This window comes from Mauremys mutica, chromosome 12, assembly GCF_020497125.1.
Source record: "Mauremys mutica isolate MM-2020 ecotype Southern chromosome 12, ASM2049712v1, whole genome shotgun sequence".
In the NCBI taxonomy this organism is placed as follows: Eukaryota; Metazoa; Chordata; order Testudines; family Geoemydidae; genus Mauremys; species Mauremys mutica.
In genome coordinates, this window is record NC_059083.1 from 29,763,712 (window position 1) to 29,788,700 (window position 24,989).

General features: G+C 46.2%; 1 protein-coding gene across 1 annotated transcript in view; it reads right to left on the reverse strand.

Moving 5' to 3' along the window:
* Window positions 1-321: 321 nt before the first annotated feature.
* The window catches only part of LOC123346103 (E3 ubiquitin-protein ligase TRIM39-like), a 701,805-nt gene continuing 677,137 nt past the window's right edge, over window positions 322-24,989 (reverse strand). Inside the window, exon 8 of the mRNA XM_044983325.1 lies at window positions 322-833. Within this exon, the coding sequence (XP_044839260.1) occupies window positions 322-833 (512 nt within the window). The remainder of the gene's footprint in view (window positions 834-24,989) is intronic.

Below are 24,989 nucleotides of genomic sequence, written 5' to 3' on the forward strand. Positions count from 1 at the left end.
GCTTCTCCCCAACCCCCCAAACCCTGATTGATTCACGCTGTGTCCCTGCCACCTCCACCTGCACCTGTCCCCAGCCCAGCTATTAGTGCTACCCCTGCCCAGCCCCCACCACTGCCCCTCAGAGCCCCTCTGCAGCTCCAGGGGTTGTTCCCACGCCTCCCCACTATCCCTGGGGCTGAAGGAAGGGAGGGGGAGGAGTTTCCAGGGGTCATAGAGATGAGGCGCCAGGGGCTGGGTAGACAGGAGTCCTCCAAGGTCATAGAGACTGGGGTCCATGAGGCTAGAGAGGCTGATTGCCGGTTCCCCCCTCTGCTGTGTGTCTCAGGGACACAGGCTGAGCCAGGATCCCACCACCCAGAGCCAGGGTCGGATTCTCTCCCCAGGGACAGAGCCTGGCGGGAAAGTGAAGATCGGGGCCTCGTCACTAGCTACAATAAATGTCACCTGCCCCCGGTCACAGTCCAGACAAACCCGGATCCTGCTGGGGGCCCGGCTCAGGGGCAGGGGGGTCAGAGAGGAGGTGAGAGCCCGGAACTGACCCCCCCACTGCCCCAGAGCCCAGATCCCCCCCTCAGGGCTGAGGCTGATCTCTCCCTTCCTGCTCACAGACTCTCTGGCCACCCCCACAGCCCAGCCTCCCTCATCCCCCACCTCCACCTCCCAGCAGTGTCTCCCAGAGGTGAATCCCTCACAGCCCAGCACACATTCCCAATAGTTAAATCTCTCAGGGTTGTCGGGCAGATCCTGCCGTTTGTGTTCCCATCTCACACTTTTCCCATCCTCAGACAGGACGAGTTCGGAATGAGCCGTGTCTGGATCCAGAGTCACATTCGCTGGAGAGAGAGAGAGAGAATCAGAGCATTAGGGGCAGAGCTCAGCCCAGGAGAGGGTTTGATGGTGTCAGTGACAGAATCTGCCTCAGCTAGGGAGTGACTCAGGGAATCTCCTTTCTCCAGGATTTACCCCTCAGCTCTGAGATCTCAGCACAGTGCAGGGGAGAGTCACTCCCTTGGCAGAGACGGGTCAGTGACAAAGTGAAAGTATCGGCTGGGCCAGGCCTGAGACACAGAATCTTTTCCCTCCTTCCCCCACCTCTCCCCGGGGAGGGGACTAGAGACTCTGGGAGCCTCAGCAGATGGTACAACTCAGTGATCATTGACAGAGCTCCCTTTCCCCTCCCACCTTAAATCTCTCTGTGTCCCAGCTCCCCCTGCTGTGCTGGACTTTGCTATGGGGCCTCCCCACTGCACCTGGCCTGCTCTGAAATGTCACAGCTGGGACAGCAACAGGCCATATGGTACCAGAATTGAACATGCCCAGAATTTCACTGCTGAGCAGCAGTCGCAGCACAAAAGTACATTAGCCTGGGACAGGGACTGAGGGGCTAAACAAGGGAAGCAGGTTCATGGTGGAAGCTACAAGTGTGGGGGAGCCAGGAGAGATGAAGGTTTTGTGGGGCCCTGGGCCACAGCAAGCGAGGGCCCCTCCTCACCCCTTCTGCCTGCAGACCCCCCCCTCCCAACACTCCTGCTGGGGAATTAGGGCTGGGATGTGGGGGTGTGCCCTGCTCTGCCCACCTGGCACTCGCCCTGCAGAGCAGGGCAAGACCCCGCACCCTGACACCATTCCCTGGCTGAAGTGAGGGCGGGTGGAGCGGGGAAAGCCCCCGAGCCCTGACTCCACTCTCTGGGAGGAGCAGTGGGCAGGCAGAGCGGGTTGGGGCACAGAGACATCCATTTTTCCAGAGCCCCTGGGCATAGGCCCCATTGTCCCAGTGGCAAATCTGCCACTAGGGAGGAGGTACAGAATAGGTGGCTGGTGGAAAGAGGGAGAGGGTCATGCTAGGGATGGGGAGGCTGACTTGACGTCCTGTTTACCAGAGACAGGACCATGCTGGGGTCATGGTGAATGGAGACAGGAGAAAAGAGACAAGCTCACAGCGCTGATCACAGGAGCTTCCCAGAGCTGTATAATGGAGCCAGGGGAGCCCCTGTCTGTGATCAAGGTTCTGTTCCTCTGCTTGAGGCAGGAGCAAGGGTCTCACACAGACACAGTCCCTGCTCACCCCGTCAGTGTGGAGTAACTGCAGAGCTCCTGGCTTTCTTCACAGGGGAAAAGATGAAGGAAGAAACAAAGGGACACTGGGGATCAGCACAGGGAGATAGAACAAACTCCCCCTGACTTAGTGGCTGTGGAAGTGCATGTCCTACTGGTTCTGTACATTGGGTGGCAGCTGCTATCACAGATCTCTGCAGGGTGCAGTGCACATGCGGGCGGTGGAGAGGCAGGAAGAGTAGATGCAATATGCTATAGATTCATTATGGTGTGGTAGGAGATAGGCACAAACCCCAACTCACCTTGTGATGCGCCGTGAAATGAAGGGTGCTGGGGAGGTCAGCCCTGAACTATCACCTCCACTCCCATATACAAAGAAAAAGAGGCACATTGCCTCATGGGAATGGAGATTTGGACATTGATAAAATATGATCTTTAATTACCTTCTTCTATAGGTGCCACAGATCTTCTCCACCCTAAAAACAGCCACATAATTAGAGATGAGAGCGGATCTGAACAAGTATTGCATGATTCAATATTGTACAAACTAATACACTGAGGGAAAAAGAAAGTTATAAGTTTATCACAACCTCCACTGGGCTGCATGAGTCTCTCTCTCCTATGGTGGATCTTCACTGCAGAATTAGCCCAGGATCTTACTTGGATGTTGCCCCAACCTGTTTATTACAGAAGCATAAAAACTCTGATTCAAGTTTGGTGGTGCTTTGCACCCAGGTTAGCTGGCAAGACTTTGGTTTAGGCTGTAGCCCAGGTACCACTTTCATTCAGGTTGATTGCATGCCCACTTTTCAGTGTGGAGGGAAGATAATCATCTCAGGTGCTGATAGTCCACCAGTGCCTTCCCACAATTCCTCTTGGGCTATATTTTCTTGGCCATTTCCTACTCTATTACTGTATGGCTTATCAATTTTTCAAATTAGCTTTTAGTGTGAAATTCATCCAGTTTAGTCTTTCCCCACATTTTATAAAGTTACATTAACAAACAAACCCCAAAAGAATGATGATGATGATGATGATGATAAAAAAAGCAAACTAACTAAAAATGTTTCCTATTGCCACAATTTTAAAATTTAAATTTCAAAGCAAACAACCCCACCACAATTAAACAAACAGCCACATGAGACTCCAAACTGGTACGAAAATTTTCTTTTCAGAGGAAAGATAATGATACTTACTTATCTCATTATCTTGTTTCTCTGAAAATGAAAGAGAAAGAAATAGTATTTTTTAGGCATTTCCCTTTTCTTATGTTTTATTTCTCTTTATCATCAGTACGACAGAAAAGGCTGAGAGAAATCAACATCTTCTTCAGGACTCTTTTCTGCATTTTCTTCCAGACATCAGACAAGAGTATCCAGTGGTACCTTCTGGTCTTAAACTCTGTGACTCTATAGCATATCAATTTTTCAACTTAGCTTTTGGTTTGAAATCTCTCTACTGTAGTGGTTTCCCACATTTTACACAATTACACTGACCCTTCCACAAAAGAATAATAATAAAAAGAAAGTAAACAAAAAAATCCTGCCCAGCGTAAGATCAGCATTTTAATTTAATTTTAAATGAAGCTTCTTAAACATTTTGAAAACCTTGTTTACTTTACAGACAACAATAGTTTAGTTATGTAATATATAGACTTGTAGAGAAAGACCTTCTAAAAAAAACCCTTAAACTAAAGTGAATAAATGAAGACTCAGCACAGCACTTCTGAAAGGTTGCTGACCCCTGTTGTAGAAGCTAAATTTTACAGTGAACTCCACAACATTTAAACAAACTGCCACATGAAAATCTAATTACAAAAAAAATCACTTTCAGAGGAAGGATAATGACACTTACCAATTTCTTTATCTCGTTTGCCTAAAAATTAAATAGAAATACACATATTGTTTGTTAGGTGTTTTGCTTTTTTATGGTTTATTTCTCTTTATTATCACTATGATAGTTAAAACAGATTATTCCTATTCAATCTCTTCTTCAGACAATCAGACAAGACCAGTGGTGCCCAAGCTTTTCCGATCACACACCCCTTGCAGTAATGGAATCTGTCTGCTCCCCCCTTCCATTACTGCCCAGTTGGCTCAGCAGAGGAGCTGGGGCTGAAGGCAGAGCTGGGTGCAGAACTTGGAATGGGGGAGGAGCTGGGGCTACAGGCAGAGCTGGCCTGGGGGAGGAGAGGGAATTTGGTAGGAACTGGCCTGGAGCCGGAGCAGGGGGAGGACTGGAACGGTGGCAGGAGCTGAAGCTTGGCCGGTGGGTAGGGGCAGAGCGCAGCTGCAGATGGGATTGGATCTGGGCTGGGGGTTGGGTGAGGCTCCCTCCCCTCTCCCCATGGGGGCTGGCAGGGACCCTGCCTTGCACCTGCTCAGGGCCATATTAAGAAAGGAGCTTTAGGGGCTGCAGCCCATGGCCCCAGGCTAAGGGAGCCCTACAAAAAGATCTGCACTTTTGGCGGTCTGGAGATCTTTTTGCACTAAAGCCCCTGTGTTCCAGCCCAGTCTGGCATTGGCGGGGAGGTGGCTCTGCGTGCTGGCATGCCAGTCCCCCCTTCCCTGCTGGGCTGGAACTGCGAGTGCTGGGAAACTCAGTCCACGTGCTTCCTTCACTTGCAGGCACCGCCCCCGCAGCTCCCATTGGCCAGGAATCACAGCCAGTGGGAGCTATGGAGGGCGGTGCCTGCATGCGAGCACAGGACAACATGCGGAGACACCTCCCTCCCCTCCCCGGGGCCTGCATCCCCAAAGGAGAGCTGTCTCAGGTAAGCGCCCCGCACCACAACCCTGAGCCCCCTCCCACACCCTAACTCCCTCCTGCACCCTAACTCCCTCCCAGACCCTGCACCTCCAACCTCCTGCCCTGAGCCCTCTCCCACCCTCCAATCCCCTTGGCACCAGCCTGCAGCCCCCTCCTGCATCCAAAAGCCCTAATCCCCAGCCGCACCCCCGGGCCCTCACCCCCAGTCGGGGCCCTCACCCTCTTCCACACCCACCCGCTGCCCCAATCCACAGCCCCCTTCTGCACTCTGAATCCCACATTTTTGGCCCTACCCCGGAGCCTAGGGGGGCCCCACAAATGCTAATAGTCCTGGGCCCCCAGAAGAGTTAATCCGGCCCTGCGCCCGCTTGAACAGTCCTCCACGTGCCCCTAGGGGCCTGCCCCACAGTCTGCAGACCTCTGCACTGGAGGATCCAGTCATCCCTTCCGGTCTTACATATAATACAATAACTGCATGGCTTAGCAATTTTTCAAATTAACTTTTGGTGTGAAATTCATCCAGTTTAGTCTTTCCCCACATTTTATAAAGCCATATTAAAGTTGACCTCCACATACACGTTACCAAAAGACTGGTAATAATAACAAAGTAAGTAAACAAAAAAGGTTTCTTACTGTAGCAATTTAAAGTTAAATTTAAAATCAAACACCTCCACCACTGCTCCACAAACTCCCACATTAGAATCCAAACTGGTACAAAAAGTTCCTTGTCATAGGAAGGACAATGCCACTTACTTATCTCTTTATCTCGTTTGTCTAAAAATTAAAGAGAAATAAATAGATATTTTTGTTATGTGTTTGCCTTTCCTTATATTTTATTTCTGTTTATCATCAATATGACAGTGAAGGCTGAGAGTAATCAACCTCCTTTTCAGGACATCAGACAAGAGGATCCAGGGCTCTCTTCTGATCTGAAACTCTGTGACTCTATTGCTTATCAGTTTTTCAAATTTAGCGCTTCCCCACATTTCACACAATTACATTAAAGCCCACAAGAAAGAATAATAATAAAAAGCAAGTAAACAAACAAGGGGTTTCGTATTGCAACAAAATTGTAAAAGTTAAATTAATATTAAACAGCTCCAAGCCATTTAAACAAACTCCCCATATGAAGATCCACTTAAAAAAACATCCTTGTCAGAGGAAGGATAATGACACTTACCAATTTCTATATCTCGTTTGCCTAAAAATTAAACAGAAATACACATATTGTTCATTAGGAGTTTCCCTTGTCTTATGCTTCATTTCCCTTTATCATCAATACAATTACAGCTGAGAGGTTATTATTTCTATTCAAACTCCTCTTAAGGAGGTCAGACTAGATGATCCAGTCATCCCTTCTGGTCTTAAACTCTGTGACTCTATTGCTATCAATTTTTCACATTAGCTTTTGCTGTGAAATGCATCCATTGTAATCTTTTCCCGTGTTTTATAAAGGTACATTACAAAACAAACTCCTATAAACTCTAACAAGAATTATAGTAATAATAAAAAAGAAGCAAACAAACTTAAAAGATTTCATATTGCAACAATTTTGAAAGGTACATTTGAAAACAAACAACTCCACCACAATTAAACTCCCACATGAGGATCCAAATTGGTACAAAAAGTTTCTTATCAGAGGAAGGACAATGACACTTACTTATTTCTTTATCTCGTTTCTCTAAAAAATTTAAGAGAAATAAATATATATTTTGTTAGGCATTTACATTTTCTTGTTTTATTTCTCTTTATCATCAATATGACAGTAAAGGCTGAGAGAAATCAACCTCCTCTTCCGGACATGAGACAAGAGGATCAGTGGTCCCTTCTGGTCTTAAACTCTGTGACTCTATTGCTTATCAGTTTTTCAAATTAAATTTTGGTCTGTAACCTATCCAATTTAGTGCTTGCCCACATTTTATCATGTTACTGAACATAAGAACATAAGAATGGCCGTATCAAGTCAGACCGAAGGTCCATCCAGCCCAGCATCCTGTCTACCGACAATGGCCAATGCCAGGTGCCCCAGAGGGAGTGAACCTAACAGGCAATGATCAAGTGATCTCTCTCCTGCCATCCATCTCCATCCTCTGACAAACAGAGGCTAGGGACACCATCCCTTACCCATCCTGGCTAATAGCCATTGATGGACTTAACCACGATGAATTTATCCAGTTCTCTTTTAAATGCTGTTATAGTCCTAGCCTTCACAACCTCTTCAGGTAAGGAGTTCCACAAGCTGACTGTGCGCTGCATGAAGAAGAACTTCTTTTTATTTGTTTTAAACCTGCTGCCTATTAATTTCATTTGGTGACCCCTAATTCTTGTATTATGGGAACAAGTAAATAACTTTTCCTTATCCACTTTCTCCACATCACTTATGATTTTATATACCTCTCTATCATATCCCCCCTTAGTCTCCTCTTTTCCAAGCTGAAGAGTTCTAGCCTCTTTAATCTTTCCTCATATGGGACCCTCTCCAAACCCCTAATCATTTTAGTTGCCCTTCTCTGAACCTTTTCTAGTGCCAGTGTATCTTTTTTGAGATAAGGAGACCACATCTGTAAGCAGTATTCAAGATGTGGGCGTACCATGGATTTATATAAGGGCAATAATATAGTCTCTGTCTTATTCTCTATCCCCTTTTTAATGATTCCTAACATCTTGTTTGCTTTTTTGGCTGCCTCTGCACACTGTATGGACATCTTCAGAGAACTATCCACAATGACTGCAAGATCTTTTTCTTGACTCGTTGTAGCTAAATTACCCCCATCATATTGTACGTATACTTGGGGTTATTTTTCCCAAAGTGCATTACTTTACATTTATCCACATTAAATTTCATTTGCCATTTTGTTGCCCAATCACTTAGTTTTGTGAGATCTTTTTAAAGTTCTTCACAGTCTGCTTTGGTCTTAACTACTGTAACCTCCCCCAACCAAAAAGAAACAATAATTAAAAAAGTAAACATGCAAACAAACAAAATCAGGCTACATGTTGCAACAGAAGTGTAAAAGTTAAATTGAAGTGAACAATTCCACAACAATTAAACAAGCTCCCACATGTCAGAAGAAGGATAATGACACTTACCAACTTCTATATCTCGTTTGCCTAAAAATTAAACAGAAAGACCCATATTGTATGTTAGAAGTTTCCCTTTTCTTTTGTTTTATTTCTCATTATCATCAATATGATAATTAAGGGTTAGAAACTATTTCTATTCATTTTCCTCTTAAGGAGGTCAGAGGAGATGATCTGGTCGTCTCTTCTGGTCTTAAACTCTGTGATTCTATTACACTCATAGAATCATTAGACTGAAAGTCTAATCCTCCACACTTGTGGCAGGACTAAGTATTATCTATTCTAGACGACCTTGACAGGTGTTTGTTTAACCTGCTCTTAAAAAACTCCAGTGAAGGAGATTCTACATCCTCCTTTATTCCATTTATTCCCTACTCTGCCTGTTAGGAAGTTTTTCCTAATGTCCAGCCTAAACCTCCCTCACTGCAATTTAAGCCCCTTGCTTCTTGTCCTGTCCTCAGAGGTTAATGAGAACAATTTACCTCCCACCTTCTTGTAACAAGTTTTCATATACTTGAAAACTGGTATCATGTCCCCCCTCTGTCCTCTCTTCTTCAGACTAAACAAACCCACCTCCCTGCCCCTCTGATTAAAACAGGGCCAGAACAGAAAGACTTGCCCATTGGGAGGGGGCACTAAGTGTGCTAACCACTAGGCCACCTAACCCACCAATGACTATTACACTCCTACAGGGGGATCCAATTATGTAGAAAAAAATTCTTCTGAGGGAAGAAAATGACACTTACCAATTTCTAGATCTCGTTTCACTAAAACATAAACAGAAATAGATATCAAAATTGTTAGGAGCTTTCCTTCCCTTATATGTTCCTTCCCTTATCTCTTTATCATCAATACAAAGTTAAGGCTGGGTGATTATTTTTATTCAACTTCCTTTTTTCTATTGCTTCCCCACTAACACTCCCCCAATAACATTTTGGTGTGAAGTTTATCTAGTTTAGACTTAATCTAGTTTTATACACTTTGGGGTAACACACCCTGTCCTGGGGCCCAGCCCCTTCCCAGTCAGGAAGAGACAAAAACTCCTCTGGGCTCAAGTGACCTCATTCCTACAGGGCCTGCTCCACTTGGAAGAAATGATCTTCAAAGGGACAGGTTGTCACAGGAGGGGGCAGCGACCAGGAGGGAGGCTGCTGGAACTCAGGGGAGCAGATTCTTGCAACAGAGCCACTCAGAGGAAGACAACTTACCTAGGCTATTCCGTGGGGCTGGGGAGGGGAAGCTACGACCTTTGCTGGAAAAATTCCAAGCCCTAGTGGGCTGCCCTGTCCCTTCCACAAAGAAGCAGGTGCCAACAGGTGCCAGGTCCCCTCCCTTGCTAATCCCCTGGGGCACCCTGAGCCCCGCGGAGGCCCCAAAGCTGGATCCTGGGGCAGCTGCCCCTTTTGCTCCTCCCCCCATCAGCTGATGGGGGAAAAAAGGTCAGCTGTCTGTGGTCTGGTCTGACAGCCGGCTCTTACCAGAGCATCGCACTGGCCTGCGTTGGCCCACTTTCACCTCTGTCTCCACTGATATCCCCTCTCCCCTGCTAATCCCCGCGGGGCCCCCCAAAGCTGGAGCCCAGGGCAGCTGCCCCTTTGCTCCCCCGCCCCTCCCCCCATCAGCTGATGGGGGGGGAACAAAAAGTCAGCTGTGTGTGGGCCGGGCCGGCGGATGGCTCTTACCAGAGCGCCGCACTGGTCCTCACCAGCCTACTTTCACCTCTGTCTCCATTGATATGGGGACTAAGGCCCAGACAGCTAAGCAACACCCATACTTAGGTCGCTTAGCCTGCCCAGAGCGCAAACAGTCCTTTCCCCTCCACTGGGTAACAATACCCATATAGCAGAAACTGAGGTACACACGGGTTTCATAAAAATAGTGCAGAAAATTCCCACTTCATCATCCCTTCCTGAACCAGCCAGACCTCTGTAGAGTCTTTTGAAAGACTCTGACACTGACGGCTCATCTGCGCTGAAAACTTACACCCCTCAGCCATGTAGCTATGTTGACCCAACCCCCTATTTGGAAGGACTTTTAAGGGGAATGGGTCTCTGGAAATATCCAAACAAGCTGTAAAATGGTCCGACCTATTACACACACATCAGCCCTCCCCAGCCTGACAAACATAGAGAAGTAAAAATAAATCAGAGAAAACAACAAATCGATACACAGTTGTGTGACTGGTCAACAATTGTAATTGTGGGAAAAGGGAAATTGAAACTTACCAACTTCTTCAGTAAGTTTCCCTTAAAAATACAGAAATAAATATCAATTATTTTCCTCTCCCTGCTTCATGAAACAGAGTTAAAAGACAACATCCTATCGGTACAAAATTCATTAGGAGCATGGAGGGACAAGCCCAATTTATTAGGAAATTGGGCAGATATTTTTTATGGATGAAGTGAACCCGAAGCATGGACAGCTGTGTCTGAGTTATGTGACAGCAAAAAAGAGACTGAGTACAAATATGAGAATCTTCTCTCAAGTGGAACCAGAGACAGACAGTGATAACTGCCTGAGAACTGGGAAGAGAGGGAAATGAAGGACCAAGCAGAACACAGATGTGTCTGCTCTGATCCAATTATCTGGTTCAGTTCTATTGTCTGAGACTCTCCTCCCTTCTCTCTCTCCAAGAAGCCCATAGACAATTGTGTAGCCATGGTCAAAAATTGTATTTGTGGAAAAAGGGAAACTGAAACTTACCAACGTCTTCAGTAAGTTTCCCTGAAAAGTACAGAAATAAATATAAATTATTCTCATTGCCTTGCTTCATGAAACAGAGTTAAAAGGCTACATCCTATAGGTACAAAATTCATTAGGAACATGGAGGGAAAAGTCCAATTTATTTGGAAATTGGGCTGATGTTCTTTATGGATGAAGTTCAGCAGGGCATGGACAGCTGTGTCTGAGTTATGTGACCGTGAGTATGTTTTGTTTTTTTTTCTAACTGAGGAACAAAAGAGTTTATTTACTGATTTACTACAGGGGCATGTCTATACGGCCTATCGCTGTAATGTCAAGGTGCATTACACTTTATTAGCAATGAAAAAACAGAGAGAGAGAGAGAGAGAGAGAGAGAGAGAGAGAGAGGGATGAGGTCAAATAGGAGAGGCTAGGCTTTGCAGAACCTTCGATCAAGTGGGACCAGAGACAGAAAGCAATAGCTGCCTGAGAACTGGGAAGAGAGGGAGATGGAGGACCAAGCAGAACAGAGATGCATCTGCTATGACCGGATTCAGTTCTATTGTCTGACACTCTTCTCCCTTCTATTCTCTCCCTCGCACCTCTGCCCCCACCCTCTATCAGTAAATTCACATGCATTCTTCTTCTTTATTTAGGACCAGATCAGCAGATCACATGTTCTTTTCATGTTAAATCCCTAAATTGCCCTTATTTATTTATTAGAAAAAAACCCTTTATTTACAGTATATTTCTCCCTCTGATATTTACCTTTCATTTTAAACAGATAAACAGTGAGGACAATGAAACCAAACAAAACCACCAGGATCACACTCAGAGCCACCATCCAGGGATTCACCCTTGGGAAAAAGGAATCTGAAAAACAAAACACCCAGGGCTTGCCTTAGTTTGGAAGTGGTGACTAAAAGCAGATTTTTTTTTCATACAAATACATAAATAGTGCCCAGCAGGATTAGTGTGAGCTAAGAGTGAAAGAACGGCCATGTCTACACTACTCAAAAGACCAGAAACTGTTTTTAAATATGGCTCCAATCAACACAGCTTTACCAGTGATTTATCCTTGAAAACACAGCCCTGATTTGGTTCATTGCTATTCAGAGGGCCACAGAGATCAGAGGCAAATTCTCTGCTCATAAAACCCCATTGACTCTAATAGGGTTATACCAGAAAAGAATTTGGCCTTTAGCAGTAAGCAATATTCAGAAACTGCCAGATTAATTAGCATATTTTTGAAAAATCCACAGTTAACCCCTAATATTGGGAAAAACCATAATCACAATTTGTCCAAACACTTGTGCAGCAAATTAACTAATTTCCATTTGCTCTTCTTGTGTTCACAGTGATTCGGTCATCTAAACAAGATGGAATTTTCAAATGTGCCTAAGATCTTTTCCACACATGGCTTGTGCTCTGATTTAGTGAACCTGGGGAAACCCTCTTACGGGGTCATTCTTAAATTGGTTCAAGAGTTGACAATGTAGGAGGGTTGCATCTATTTAAATAAATTGATGCAAAAAACCTTAAATCATAAGTCAGCTTCATAGTGCTCTATCTCCATTTAGCTGAAGTCAATAAGGAATTGATTGAAGCTAAATCTATTTAGGACACTCTGAAACTTATACAAGAAGTGTTCACACAAGCAGGTGTCATCCATTAACTAATCAGTACATCTTCAGTGTGTAGAGAAGGGGTAAAATGAGTCCTTTTGTGGATCCGGATCAAAGTAATTTAAGCAATGCAAGTCCCATTGAATGTCAGTAAAAACAACATCACATGACTTAGGTGACATTTCGCAAAGGTAATGAAGTTGGTGAAGTGAACAGATCACTAGAGCCCTGCGTGGTTATAAAATTGGTATCCGCATCCAATCTGCAATCCCCCAAAATGAGGCTATCTGTGAATATAAAGCAGATATCTGTGGGTTTACAGAGCTCTACAGATCACAATCAAGCCAGAGTACAAAATTTACCACATTCAAAAAGAATCATTAAGGTGAATTTAAGGTTACAGGAGCCTAGTGCATCAGTGGATTGAGTGAAAGTTCCCTCTCAAAAAAGTTGGAAGGTGTGTATGTGCGTGCATGCACACGCGCACGCACACTAGAATATCAGAAACGTCAAACTTAAAATTAAATTTACATGAAATTCAAAATGTTGATAGTCTGAATACTCACAATTAAGGGAATCAAATTGCTTAAAATGTAACCCTGTAAAGACACTATCTTCTGTGTTTGTGCATGGATTATGAAATATCCAACACAGATGTTTCAGTTCTTTTCTTCCTATGTTTTGTTTAGTTTCTAGTGGTGGTGAGTTCAGTGTAGGATTTGGATGGTAACTGACCTGCTATATAAACTGCTGATTCCTTTTCTTGATTGAGAACGGTGTTCCTGATGCAACAGGACAAGTTTTGGTTTGAATGTTCTATTACAATGAGAGCAGTTTCTGTTTCAAACAGGCCGTTATCTCTTTGGGATGTTGTTTCAGAGAGTGATGGTAAATGTCGCCCACTGAGATCTTTCCACAGCACTTCAGGCTCTGGGTACCAACCAGCTGATTGACAAATCACCCGAATCCCTCCATCTTGGTGACCCTCCACAGAGATGAGAGGAGCAGAGCCCAGACCTGAGGGGAAATACATAAAGGTGTCAATTCCATATGTTAATAAAGCAGAAGGGACAGTTTGTGGATCCCTTACTCACACTAGAAAGCACTAATTCATGCGGGTAGTCAGTAGAAGGGATAAATGAATACTGACTGCAACGTCTGAAATCCCAAGACTCATGGACACACAAAAATTTGAACAAATATTTAAAATAGTTTCACTGAGTCAGTGGGAGATATTGTTATCTCAACAGAGGAGCAACCTGAGTGCTGACACCTTTGGAGATATGACAATGTAGATAACTGAATAGGATCTGAACTTTAGAAAATCTGATCATTAGTGCATTGGATAGATATAGTTATTTAAACAAAAAAATCTTATTGGTTCATGGTGAAAGTGTTAAAGCAGCAGGGGGAAAATGCTCAGTCTTGTCTAAGAGTGATAAATGCATAATTTCCCCTCCCCACTAGGACACTCTGCACTCTATATCCACCCAGTGATGAGCTGCCAATTTTTTAACAACGGGTTCCCTCCTCCCTCCAAAATTTTAACAACGGGTTCCCTCCTTCCCCCCCCTCCGTGGGGGGGGTCGTGCCCCATCCAACCCCTCATGTTCCTTAACACACACACTCCGAGACCCCTGACCCATCCCCCCCTTCCCTGTCCCCTGACTGCCCCTTGCCACCCCACCCAACCCCTCCTCTCATTCTCAATGGCCCCCCAGAACCCCTACCCCATACAACTACCCCTTCTCTCTGTCCCTGAGTGCCCCCACCACCTCATCCAACCCTGCTCTTTCCTGACTGCTCCCCGGGACCCTTGCCCCCATTCAATCCCCCTGTTCCCTGCCCTCTGACTGCCCTGACCCCTATCCACCCCCCCACAACCCACCCCCTCCCTGCCCCCTTACCACACTGCCTGGGGACCGGGTCCACTCTGCCAGAACCACGACCGGCGCTGCTCGGCCCGACTCCCCGGGCCGGCACCGGGGCCCGGCCGCTCGGCGGCAGCCACGGGGCCCGACTCCCCGGGCCGGCGCTGGGCTGGAGGGAGCCGCGGTCTGGGACCGGGAGCTGCTGAGCCAGCCGCACCTCCCCTCCCCCTCCGCGCCCCAGCTTACCTGCTGGCTGCCTCCATGCTGCTTGTTCAGGCTTCCCGCGAACATCTGATTCGCGGGAAGCAGGGGAGGGGGAGGAGAAGGGGGCGGAGCAGGAGAGGAGTGGGCGGGAACTTTTGTTAAATTTATCAGCCCTTAACAAGCGGTTCTAAAATGGCTGCTAAATTTAACAACGGGTTCCCGCGAACCCGTGCGAACCCGCTGCAGCTCACCCCTGTATCCACCATAGTAATATGATTATGGTATGATTATGATATAATTATGTTGCATCTTGTACAAGATGGGTCAAGTAAGGTGTCGGTGGAAAAGTTATGATTGGCTGAATGATTATCCTATTTGTATGCATGTATCGTTTTTGTATCTGGAGTTATGAATATTGACTATGCATCTGTATTTCAAATGTGCTTGTTCTGGGTAACACCCACAACTAGCCTTTCAGGTGCAACAGTGAAGAAGCTAGACAATGCTAATGGCCCATCAGTGAAAACAATGGGCCATGGAAAAGCCTTGTCCTCACCGGGGGACACTTCAGACAGCCTATGGATAATGGCTGCCATGTCTCATCAAACATTCAGGGGCATGTGACTAGATCACATGATATTGAACTCCATTTTGATACCTGTATTTTTCCATAAACTGGGCTGGGAACTTGGCTTGGAACAAAGGGGTTCCTGCCATATAAAAGAAACTGTAAAAGGGGGAAGTGACATCACCAATTGGCCTCACTTGCTCCACAACTCAGCACCTGAATGTACCTCTGGAAGAGCACAGACTTTGAACTGGGGAAGTGTTGGTCCCAGGTGGGAAAGATGGAAACCCTGCCTGTGTATGAAACATCTATAAATTGATTGTACTATCTAATAGGGTGAGACACTTTTTTATTCAAATCCTGTGTGGTATATTAGGCTTAGACTGGGTTTTTGTTTATTTGCTTAATAATCAACTTTGATCTCTTTGCTATCACTTATAATTACTTAAAATCTATCTTTCTGTAGTTCATAAATGTATTTTATATTTTTTTACCTAAAATAGTGTGATTTGAGTGGAGTCTCAGCTCAATTAACAAAAGTTTTTGTGTATATTCCTCTCCACATCAAGGGAGGGGTGAAGTGGGTAATTGTAATAATCTTTACTAGTCAGGCTTTTGAACAGGGCAGGATGGTACAGATCCAGGGTCATAGGCTGGGAAGCTGGGGGGTGTTTTGGCGGAAGCTTCGCTATTGTTGGTTCATGAGTGCCTGACCAGATGCATTCATGCACAAAGATGGGTGTGGTCCCTGCCTGTGGATGTTGATGTGAGTGCAAGTGTGGAGGGTTTTGCAGCTTGTCACAACATCTCGGTGCAAGAGGGAACCCAGACTGGTGAAACAGAGGGCTCAGCTTTACCCCAGTTCGAAATGGTACCCCAGGGGAACCCATCACACCCACCACCACCATCACCATTATACAGTCTTAGCAAATAAGAATACTGAATTTGATTTTAACTACACCTGTGAGGAACAACCAACAGTGAACCAATAAGACGGTCATAAAAGTCTGTCAGTCCCATCTTAGCCACACATCCTAGAAATGACTGCAGAGCAACTGGAAGGTCATGTGTGTCCAGAAGTCTTTCCTTTCTTGACTAAAGCCCGCTTTGGGGTCAGTCAAGATCGGGTGAGAAAGTGCTTTGGCCATCCTGAAAATGTTTTTAATAACATGTTGGGAAAGTTTCCAGCATATTTTCCTGATATGAAAGTGGCTGTTTGCTGAAAGTTAGATACACTGTGTTATTGTGAAATATTTTACAAGCAGGGAGTCATGGTTGTAATAGGAAAGAATAAAACCTGCAGACCACACACAGCTAAAACTGATAGGAGCTACTGACCTGCTACCCACAGTTCCAATACAGTTTCTCCATAAAAAGTATCATCTTGAACAAAACAGAGGTATCGTCCTTCATCAGCATGTCTGATATTGAGAATCCTCAGGGGAACAATCCCATCTGTGAGTCCGGCTTTCAAAAGCTCTGTCCTTTCCCAATAGTCTGGCATCTGCCCTTCATACTGATCCTTCCCATCACGATACAGGTGCACAAAGGATTCAAACTCAGATCGGAACCATCTCACCTCCATGTTTGCAGCGCTCATCCGGGGGGACAGGTGACAGGGTAACACAGTTTCCTGACCCAGGATGGCAGTGACAGGGTGAGAGGGTCCAATCACTGTGAACTTTGCTGGAAAATGCACCATGAAAGTAACAACAACAAAAAGCAGGTCAGAGGAAAGAGGGAATTTGATATGAAGAACACAGCCAAGAGGTCCCATTTCAGACAAACTTTCCAAACTTCAGCCAGGGACAGACACCAGCATGGAACATTTCAGCCTGAATGTTTAAGGGAGAGCAGTGCTCATGGGCAGCAGGACTGGGGCTCTGTTATAAGAACACTCAGCCTCAGTGTATGGCACAGGCACACAGCACTGAGATGGGGGTGGAGCTGATAACAGACAAGTTTAGCGCATGGCCCAGGCACAGAGCACTGGACACAGTGGAGAGCTAAGAACTGGTAGGTTCATTGCATGACAGAGGCAGACAGTGCTGACACAGAGTGGGAAGCTGAAGACAGGTGTATTAAGTCCATGTCACAGTCACACATCAAAGAAACTGAGGCAGAGAAATGGTAATGGACATTTTTGGTGTGTAGCTGAGACAAGCTGACTATTTAACAGCCCATTTTCCTGAGTGTTCTCAAATTGACACGCTTACTGACGTTGCCATGACATTTGCTGGGCCACAGAAGGAATAAGGTAGGGTTGATGGGCCATATTTGGTGTCTTTCACCAAGGTGTTCCTGAGACATGGCCACATTGCTAGAGCTAATTTTTGGTCAAGTCTGGTTCAATACTTCACATGCTCAAGAGACCAAATAACCAAACTTAGTGAACATTATTGCCTAAAGCCAAAACAGGAGACATAAAGGAGACATATAAATCCTCCTCCCAGGAAGCAATTCTTATCTTGCAGCATACTCACCTTACACAGAAGGTGTGCTAGAAAAATACACCCCAAACCCACTTATACCACGGCTGTTTACAAGTGAAAAAGCACTTTAATCATCATGTAAGATCCAACCCACCAGTTTCTTAACCCATTTTTGGATACCACATTCCAAACCTGATGCGTGTTGAGGTACATCCCTACCAGTGCTAGGACACACCTTTCATGGCTTTGATAGGCTTCCTATTTTCTATTGTGAACGCTAACTTCAGATTTGTAAAGAGTTGTGGGATATTAGATATTGGTGAACAGAATTGTGGGAAAAGCATCATATATTCAGGTAACTTAACTTCCCAACTCTCTCTCTCACTCTCTCTCTCATGTATATTATAGGACTACAGTGCACATAATGCCTAATAATATGGTGTATACTACACCTAACATATATGTATTAGCGAACAGGCCCAATTTAAAAAGTCACATGACATCAATATATTCTGGTTCATCTTATGTTTTTGTGCACATTAGTTTCAAACTAGGGCTCTGATCTTTTTTACACTTGAAACCCACTAAGTTATTTTATTTTATTTTATTTATTATTGTGATTATTAAACACTTCAGTAAGTGTCCACCCAATGCTTTGGGCATCTTTGACAATCTTTTAAAAATACTTGTGTGAAGAAACAGACCTGGGCACTATCCCATGAACAAATAAAATAACCCAGCAGCATCAACACAATCAGGGCAAAGATTGAATAATGATGGTGCTGATCATGCAGTTTGATTAAATTCACACACTGTGAGTAGTTCCATTGACTTTGAGTGGAGCATGTTGTTAAAACACTTCAGGGGCCTAAATAAATCCTTTAAGGAACAGCAGACACAGGGCAGATTCCTACCTGATTCCATCCTGTGAACATAACAAGTAAAGAAGAAAATAATAAACCCAGGGAGAGGGAAGCAGGCTCTGGAGCTGTGGCAGAATGAGAGAACCTTCATCTTCACTGTAACTTGATCTAGAAAACAGGAAGGAGGAAAAAATGATCATAGTGAATACAATACTGAAAAACATTAAATCATTAAAGTCAAACATTAAAGAGGGCACAGTAAATAAATACATTGTTACGTGAACTCTTTCATATTATGAAGTTAGAACAGCCATTCAATTAAAGTTGAAAATGTGATTTCTTTACAAGTCTGATTTGTACCCATCCCTACAAAATCCACGTTAAAAAAAAAAGTCAGATCGGTGTAAAAGTTGCTAGAAATTCTACCAATGGAGAAAAAAGATTTAAGGAATTAGAAAGTGTATGTGTCAGAAAGAGAGATTCTCATTTGTATTTTTTTTACCCATTTCTTTTCTTTTGACATATCTGAGGCAAAATGATTCAGTCCCATAAACAAAGTTATAAGTAACATGGAACACAGAGGAAGATGCTTCATAAAATTAGATTTGAAAGAGCTTGTAATTTTCTTTACAAAACAGAAATATACCGTAAATTAATTCATAGCAAATCTCCCTTTGTAGGCATTGAGAGCAAGATCAGGTCCAGTTTTCTTGAATAAAACATCGGAGCAAAGAAATAGATTCTTAAATCAAATAACTGGAATAGTCTGGAGTTACATTACACTGAAAGGAGAGGGGAAAATAGCTCATGTATCATTCTGAATATATAGTTCAAATGCAAAGTTTGTATTTAGAGTCAGACACATCTATCCTGGGATTATTGGATCATTTTGCAGTTAATAATTCACACAGGGAATAAATCTCTACTAGGAGATATCAAAGGACAAGGGAGATGATATTCAAGTGACAGAAGCTCACCTACCTGATACATCCTGGAAATAAGCTTTGGAACAGTTTTGAGCTCTCTCTGGTGTTCCAAGGTTTTCTAAAAGCCTCATCCATTCTCCTCTAGTTAGTTTACATTGTCAGTGACTATTTCAGTGATGAAAATGAAAAAATAATTCTTAGTAAGATATTACAGAGACAAGAAGTTGAATCCTGGTCTTTCTTTCCATATTTCTGCCAAAATGATGTCTATTTTTTATTGGAAACTGAAGTGTCTCTCTCGATGCCTTCCAAAAGCAAAAGTAGAAAAGGAACTGGAATGCTATGGTGATTTCAGGCCCTATCACACCCTTGTTCCAGTTCAGAGATAAGGATCCTCTCCCAAAGAAGTCCTCCTTGGGTGCCAGTGTTGGTGGCAGCAGAGTCAAATATCCAAGTGCCCCCAATCCGGCTGGAGGCAATGAGAATTTCAAAGAGGCTCGGCTTCTTAGTCCTCAAGAACTGCTAAATTCTGTCATAATAAGCATTATATTTTTCATCTCATGCTCCAAAGGGAAACTCTCCTTTTAATTACTTTAGTAATAAACAGCCTTTGTCCTGCTACACTGGAGTTTATGGTGAAGGGAGTGTCTTTATTGCTCTAAGGTTGAAGGTTAAAGCCCAACCCATCTCTGTTCTCAGGTAGGAGTTAAACAGGGATCAAACTGTGTTAGTTGATTCTAAGTTCTGATTGGTCAGCAGATCTGGTGCTCTCTTTGTGATGGGATCCCCGGGGCACAATGTGGAACTGGGGTACTGCTGTGCCCCCTTAACTCTCCAGCCTAGGGTGTCTCTCTCAATGCTTTGCTTGTGACAAGAAACAACCCCTTCCAGATGCTGTTATCACTCAGCAGAACAGCAGAGGGAGCCCCACACCCAGCTAGATTGTCTGAATGCTCCCAGAGACACTCATGAATCACACAGAGAAAGGAACCAGCCAATTCACCCCAGGCCCCAGCCTTACTCCCCAGAGTTGTACCATCTTGTTCTGGCCAGAAGCCTGACCAGTGTATGTTTATTACCCAGTCCCCCCCGCCCCAATGTGAAGAGGATGTGCATCAGCTTTTGTAAACTGAGCTGAGATTTCCCAGGCACGTCCGTCAAAACACACTCTTTTGGGTAAAATATAAAATAGATTTATTATCTACAGAAATATCAATTTTAAGTGGTTATAAGTGCTAGGCATAAAAGGTCACAGATTTTTACCAAAGAAAATAAAAGGTAAATGTACAATCTAAATCCTGCACCCCATACTTTCCAAGATGGCAGCTGAGTTTTCTCTAGCAGCAGCAGGATTGGCTGCTTTAAATGCGATATTTACAATACCCCCCCACCACCACCTCCGCAGAGATTGTACCCTGGACCTGTAGCCCCCCAAGTACCAACCCCCTTGAGCCGAGGGAACTACCTCATTGGCTACTTGGGAGTAAGGGGAACCAGCCACTAGGGGGCACCGCACTCCCACAGCCTACCCAATGGTTACACCCATAGATGAGTGAATCTGACTCCCCCCACCACCCCTTCACTAAAAATACATCCAGGATCAACTCCCTCCCCCACGCCTGCACAGAAGATGGCCTGGTCCCCACTGAATCCTTCTCACAGTCCCCCTGCATATCTGGGTTGGTGGTGTGCTCCCCAGCACCCCTAGCCACAGGTTCTTTTATGCACAATGTAGGCTCCAGTAATAAAACCCAGACACCTAATTCGAATTCTCAGGCATCTCTTTTGCCTCTCTGCACTAAGCCTTCAGCCACCTGGAATTGCTCACTGCCTTCCCGAATGGGTTTGTAGCTGATATTCTGCACATGTCACTGGTAATACCTTTGTCTGATCTTTTGAAGACATTTTGCTTCAGTAACTGGAACTTGGGAGGGTTTTTTTTTTTTTGACTGAATGGCGCACTGGAGAGAGGTGATAGATTGATGACATTGGTACCTAGAGTCACCTCTGTTCCTGTAGAACAGGAGAGCAGCAGGGCCAGCCCCACCCCCCATGATTCCCCAATGATGGGCTTCTGTAGATAAATCTCTGATAATTTTCATATGACTTTACATTGTGCCTCTTCATATAAACTTGTAGTGGGTCTACCCACGTGTGACCTCCTGTTTTCATGAAACTTTGTATCAAAGCCTCATATAGAAACCTTGTATTGATGAGCCTTGGTATATGGAAACTTTGTATCAAAGCCTCATGTCGAAACTTTGCATTGCCCTTGGTATAATGTTATAGCCCCTAAGGATAGAATAAGCTAGAAGAAAAATGTCTCTTTGCTAAGAATAGACTAAAATTTCCCCCCACCTCTTAATCAATCGCCCTGTTGAATGAATGAGGTGTGAATGAGGAAGGCGTGGAAGGCAGCACCTCCAGACAGCTGCAACAGTTGGAGAGGGGATGGGAGCCAGACCCAAGGACAATAAAACTTGTCAAGTGGGCTCACGTACTTGTAAAACAATATCATTCTTGTGTTTGTATTTAAGTGCAAAATAAATATGTAGAACTAATTTAAAGGTATCTAATTAGTAATTTGATATGTCAGGTGGCACTTGTTTTTATGTGTTCACTCCCCCTGATGTTAGAACCTGTCTACGCCACTGGCCACGCTCCAGGTTTCTGGTCTCCCCTAGGAGGTACCGAGAACCACCAAGGACCTTCCCTTCAAGGGTGAGACTCTTCTCAGAGAAAACTGACAAAAGGCTAAACAGCCTTAAAGACTCTAGAGCCACTGGGCCTCTACACTCCATCAGCTCAGAGGAGACACTTCCACCCGCAGCTCCAGCAGCGGTTTGGTCAGCAGAGCCATCAGGATGGCTCCAGAAGGAAAAATCACTAGTGCCTGCTCCCAACAACACACTCAAAGCGGCAGAGGAGATTCCCTTCCCTTGGGGAGGAAGGGTGGCCCAGTGATTCAGGAAGAGGCCTGGGGCCCAGGTGTGCTGGGTTTGGTTCTCTGCTCTGCCACTGACTCACTGCTTAGCCTTGGGAAAGTTACTTCACCTCTGTGTACCCTAGATCCCACCTGCCACATGGGGCTAATGCTGACCCTGCCTCCTAGGTTAAATCTGTTCATAGCTGTGTGGTGATGAGGGAAATAATGATACCAAGGTAAGTAGATTTGGGCTGAATGACTCCACAGCCTGACAGTGACAGCCAGCTCCGTGCAAGGGTCACGGGAAAGGAAGGGGCTCAAGCCAGCTCTGCTCAGAGGGAGGTCAGGACTTCAGCCCCACATCTGCTGGGGTCATGGGCTTCTTCTCACCCCCAACCTCACCCAGTGTGGCTCCTGCTGGGGTCTGGGGCTTCTCCTTCCCCTAATCTGCCACTGCACCAATCCAGCGCGTGCACCTAGGAGCCCTGCGGCCTGCTGGGGCGATTTCAAAGAGCCTGTGGCTCCCAGTCATTGCCACCACAGGCACTGGCAATCGCTGCAACTAGAGGCCCCGGACGTCAGGTTCTTGTTTGTGGATTGCGAAGCAGAGACACACACCCCTGTGCAGGCCAGATTTAGGCACCTATCCATGAGAGGGGTGTGGCTTAGGATACCCATTCCCCTCTTGTTGGCATCTCCCATTGGCCAGCTGACAGGACTCCCCGCCTACTGAGGGGGGCTTTCATGTAACGCATTGTAAGGTGCCTGTGTTGCCCATAGATTGTCTAGGGAGTTTACACACCTGACTCAGCTCTGAGGGTCATAGCGCTGCTGTTCCTGTGATTTTCTAGCTGCCTAAAAATTAGGCCCTGTAACACTCAGCATTGCAACACCCGAGTCCCTTCATGGATTACACCCTGTGCAACCAGTCACCGCTCCGCAGAGCACAGCTGAGCAATTCCTGATTGACAGGGGTGTGCATAGGACAGGGACAGAGCACAGGCTGGAGAGTGACACATCACAATAGGCGCCAACTTTCTCGGCGCTGGTGAGTGCCTGCACCCCACCCACAACTTTCCCCGCCCCGGCCCCCCTGACTCCACCCCATCCCTGGCCCTGCCCCCTTTCCAATCCCATCCCCAAAGTCCCTGCCGTAACTCCGCCCCCTCCCTGCACCTATTGGATCCCTTCCCCAAATCCCCGCCCCGGCCTCGCCTCTTCCCCCAGCGCACCACGTTCCCACTCCCTCCCTGCCCCGTGAATCAGCTGTGTCACGGCACAAGCACTGGGAGGGAGGGGGAGAAGCAGGACGTGGTGGCGCGCTCGCAGAGGAGACGGAGGTAAGCTGGAGTAGGGGGGTGGGGCCACGGGGAGCTGCCGGTGGGTGCTAAGCACCCACCAATTTTTTTCCGTGGGTGCTCCAGGCCCGGAGCACACACGGAGTCAGTGCTTATGCACATCACAGCAAAACCCAAACTCTCCTTCTAGAGGTTCAATATTCCCTGCAGGGCCGGCTTTAGGCTGATTCAGCCAATTCCCCTGAATCAGGCCCTGCGCCTAAGAGGGCCCCACACCCTTGCCGCCGCTGGTACGCCATAACGGGGCAGTCCAGCTTCCCCAGGGGGCAATTTAATGGGCCTGGGACTCCCAGCAGAGGCTGGAGCCCCAGACTCTAAATTGCCACCAGAGCCCCACTGCTGGAGCCCTGGGGTAGGGCTGTGGGGCTCTGGGGGCTATTTAAAAAGTCCGGGGCTCCCGTTTCTTCTACCGCCCCCCACCCCCAGCCCTTTAAATAGCCGCTGGAGCCCCGCCACTTCTCCAGGGCTCCCTCAGCTATTTAAAGGGCCGGGGCGATAGAAGGAGGGGAGCCCGGGACCCTTTAAATAGCTGCCGGAGCCCTGGGGTAGTGGGGGGCTCCGAGGGCTATTTAAAGGGCTGAGGCTCCAGCTGCCTCTGCCGTTCTGGTCCTTTAAATAGCCATAAGAGCCTTGCTGCTTCCCCAGGGCTCTGGCAGCTATTTAAAGGGCCGGGATGGTAGAAGCAGGGGAATCCCTGCCCTGCCCACAGCCAACCCTTGCTGCACCCCCTGCCCGCATCAGCCCCACACTCCGCACCCTGTGCCCTGCCCGCAGCCAGCCCCTGTCTCCAGCCAGCCCTGCACCCCCTGCCCACATCAGTCCCTGCTGCACCCCCTGCCTTGCCTCCAGCCCCGCACCGCCTGCTCTGCCCGCAGCCAGCCCCATACCCCTTGCCCTGCCTCCAGCCAGACCCTACCTCCAGTCAGCCCCTGCCCTGCCTCCAGCCAGCAATGTACGTAATATATCATTTTATTATTATTTATATAGTTATGGAAAGTAAATAATACATGGAGGAAATGAAAAGGTTTTTTTAATGTGATTTTATTTTTAGTCACCCTGCCGGGGCCCTGCCGAAAATGTTCAAATTGGGCCCCGCACTTCCTAAAGCCGGCCCTGATTCCCTGTGGGTGCTGGGGGGACACAACCAAGTTGGGAAGCAAATCCCATGATACTGCCCCCAGCACCTGCAGCTGGGACAGTAAAGTGGAACAAACATGAAGAATTGTTTGTAATGTTTTATTTACAGTAAGTAGCTGAAAAGTAGCAAAGTAAAAGGAGCTGAGAAGGAGCCTTAACTGCAGCACGGCCAGGAGATCCCCAGCTACTGAGAACAGTTTTCTTTATGGCACTAAAATTGCACCAATGGCCAGGAATTAATATAGGGAATTAATGAGTTACAGTCTCACTTTCAGTAACATGTAATAAATCTCCCCATCCCGCTCACATTCCCTTTCCTTTCGTACTGTCCTTTTCTATTCATCATTGTTCTAGCCCCACTCTCCATCCCTGTTTATTTCCCTGTGTCTCTCCCCCCTGTCACAGATCATCCCCCTCGGCTGCTCTCTTCTTTCCCTGATCTTATCCCTTCCCCTCGTGCTGATCCTGGGCAGGGCCGGCTCCAGTCACCAG